The sequence below is a fragment of the Lotus japonicus genome, chromosome 5 (genome assembly GCF_012489685.1).
Source record: "Lotus japonicus ecotype B-129 chromosome 5, LjGifu_v1.2".
Taxonomy (NCBI): Eukaryota; Viridiplantae; Streptophyta; class Magnoliopsida; order Fabales; family Fabaceae; genus Lotus; species Lotus japonicus.
Window position 1 is genome coordinate 11,720,601 of NC_080045.1, and position 2,894 is coordinate 11,723,494.

Consider the following 2,894-nt stretch of genomic DNA (forward strand, 5'->3'; position numbering starts at 1 on the left):
AGTGAATCTGAATTCCTCTTAAAAGGCAATTACTATTGAAATCTTTTTTGGTCAGTCACCAGGTCAGATTTCTTTTGACATCTCATTTCGTTATTAACATTGTTGTTGTAGCCTAGCCTGTAGGGGTCATTTGAAATGACTTTCTGCTTTTTCAAAAATAACACAAAAGAAAGACTGAGTGAAAAGGATAAAATCTGGTACTCATCACTTTTATGCAGTACTATAGTGTATTTGTTGAGCACTGAAAGATAAAAGTCCTATACAGTCATGGAGAATCTACCTTGGGATAAAGGGTCAGTTTAAGAATATGAGTCTTGACATAAATACTGAATTTTTACTCGGAAATTTAAACAGAAAATTCAGGGTCAATCAATGGTTTTCCTATTCTGTGCTGAAAGCCAGATCCAATAAAAAATTGATGATAGCACAGAAGGTTAATCAAGGGGTTTGAACCAATTTCAAAAAATAAGTAAAATAAGAACATGAACAAGGTTCCAATCCTAGCTATTTTGTCAATGAGATTCCGTTGACACTTACCATAAGTGTACATTTTTTAAAAATTAAGTCTTATTTACCTAAACGAATTAGTGTAGGTTTAGAAACTCATTTGAAAATTACGTAAAGACAAAATCATTAGTACGTGTTTAAATACACCTTGTTAAATCATGGTGAGCCAAAATCACAATGAGCAAATATAAATTTATAAATTTTTGTGGTTACTCATTGTGATTTTGACTTCATTAAATATGTGGTTAATTCACTGAGCCAATGATAATAATAGTACATCTAAGGGATTTACAGCTGAGGAAAGTGTGAAAAATGTACAACAATAGGACAGATAGAAAGAGACAGAGAAGAGCAGAGCAAGAACATCAATTTTGAACAAATTAATGCCGGAAAGGCCACGCTGTTAATTCAAACATTAATACACAACAGCATTTCACATGAAAATGTCTCATTCTTCTCTTACAACGTTTCCTCCCCTCTCTCACCGGAAAATGTTCCTGCTATTTCTTGATTTCCACCACCACTAACCACAAGTTTTGTCGGAAACTGAGAACACATCCTGAGACTGTTGCTGAGACTGTTTGCAGTGAGCAATGGCTCCTTCAACTGAACCTTCCAACTCATAATTTGCACTGATGCTCCTCTTGAACAATTGCAAATCATAGTACCCAGCTGAGCTCAGAGAGAAAGATGAAGAAGAAGAAGATGACCCTGATGAAGATGTGGATAAAGATGAAGCCTTTGAAACACAATGTCTCTGAACCACACCAGAGAAAGACTTCCTGTGATTACTAGTGAAGTCATCTTCAAATATCTCTCTCTTAATGGTCTTCATGACATTACAAGACATGTGATGCTTCTCATCATAGAAAATCTCAAATGGGTTTTTACAGTTTTTCCTTGGATTAACCTTCATGTACTTGTTCTGACACTCTTTGCAATTTGAGTCCCTCTCTGCTCCAACATTGGTTGCTGCACTGGCACATGACTTGTCTGAACAACCAGATTTGCTGAAGAAAGATTTCAGGTAAACTCTTGAAGCCTTGAGTTTTTGACTGAGCCAGAAATGCTTCAGTTTCTTGGGCAAAGTCTTCTTGGGAAGATGATGAAGATCATCACCAACAAGACCAGAAGACCACCCAAATGGGTATAACAATTCATCTGGGTTTGCAACTTCACTGCTAACCCTGCATGATTCTGAAGGAGTTCTGAAGTCACTTGTGAAGGGGAAGCTACTATCTTCCAAATCTGACTGTGATTTCACAAAATCAAAGGTGGCATTGTTGGAGTTCTCTATGAGCTTTTGAACCATTTGAAGGCGAGGAGGGCTGTGAAGAGGAAGGAGTTTTCCCTTGTAGAAGAGATCATCTGCAGGGGAAGGTTTTGAATCTTTCTCATTTGAGACAGAAATCATTTGGAATTCAAACTCGCTGTTCTGTGGGGGAGAGGAAATGGAATAAGAGAATAAGTTGGAGGAAGTAGAAGAAGAAGAAGAACTTAGTTCCATGTCAATGTAGTCCTCATCTACATGAACCAAAGTGGCATTTTTTATGGCCATTTTCATGTGTGTTCTGTGATGATGGTGGTTTTTCTCTATTTGTGTGTGTTGGAGTATGGAGATGCCTATGGGAAACTGAGCTTCCTCAAGGAAAGAGAGAGGGCAGGGTATTCTTTAAAGTGTTGATGTTGCCAAACTTTGTAATGCAAAAGACATTTTTCTATCATATTTATAAACTAAAATTTTTATCCCCTATGTCTTTAGTCTTTACTTTACTCCTATTCAACCTTTTGATTTACCTCTTAACTGATATAAAAATATATGTATCTTTTCTAAACTTGTAGGTTGCTTTCCAAGCATGAAATTCATGTATTATTTTATTTTTGAATCCCCCCTTACAAGGAAGTCCTTTCCTTAATAATAGATATCATATTAGTATCCAAAAGAACAAAATATGTTGGTTAGTTTCAGAATGTATGTGAAAAATGTTAATCATGGCGGATGAGTTAGTCCGTGTGGATTAATTTGACCGACATTTTAGTTGATTAAATTTATATGTAAAGACTTATTTAGCCGATGTTTTATATATTTAGAGACTTTCAAACGTATTTATTTAAATAAAAAACTAACCTGTGAGTGTAAAAAAGGATGAGACACCAAATTGACAATTCACTTTATATATATTCCTCATTTTTTGTGTAAGTCCAAGTGTTAAAAAAACTATGGGCTCGAGGAACATGCACATCAGTGTGAATAACCTAGAACATTGAGAAAAGCTTAAATGGGATTCAAATTTGTAACCCTTTGACATGTAAATGTAATGTTAGCCAGTAAGTTAGTCTAGTCTTAAACTCTTAATAGGTGAAATTCTTGTTTTCTGTTTTCCCAT

At 35.4% G+C, this 2,894-nt stretch overlaps 1 protein-coding gene across 1 annotated transcript; it reads right to left on the minus strand.

The window, feature by feature from the left end:
• Window positions 1–756: 756 nt before the first annotated feature.
• On the minus strand, window positions 757–2,255 carry LOC130718354 (probable membrane-associated kinase regulator 4). The gene has a single exon (XM_057568939.1). It carries the CDS (start codon window positions 2,069–2,071, stop codon window positions 1,031–1,033), a length of 1,041 nt encoding a protein of 346 aa, XP_057424922.1. The 5' UTR covers window positions 2,072–2,255; the 3' UTR covers window positions 757–1,030.
• Between the last annotated feature and the right edge of the window lie 639 nt (window positions 2,256–2,894).

Excerpts from the sequence above, each read along its gene's own strand:
- LOC130718354 (XM_057568939.1), bottom strand. The coding sequence starts at position 2,071 with ATGAAAATGGCCATAAAAAATGCCACTTTGGTTCATGTAGATGAGGAC.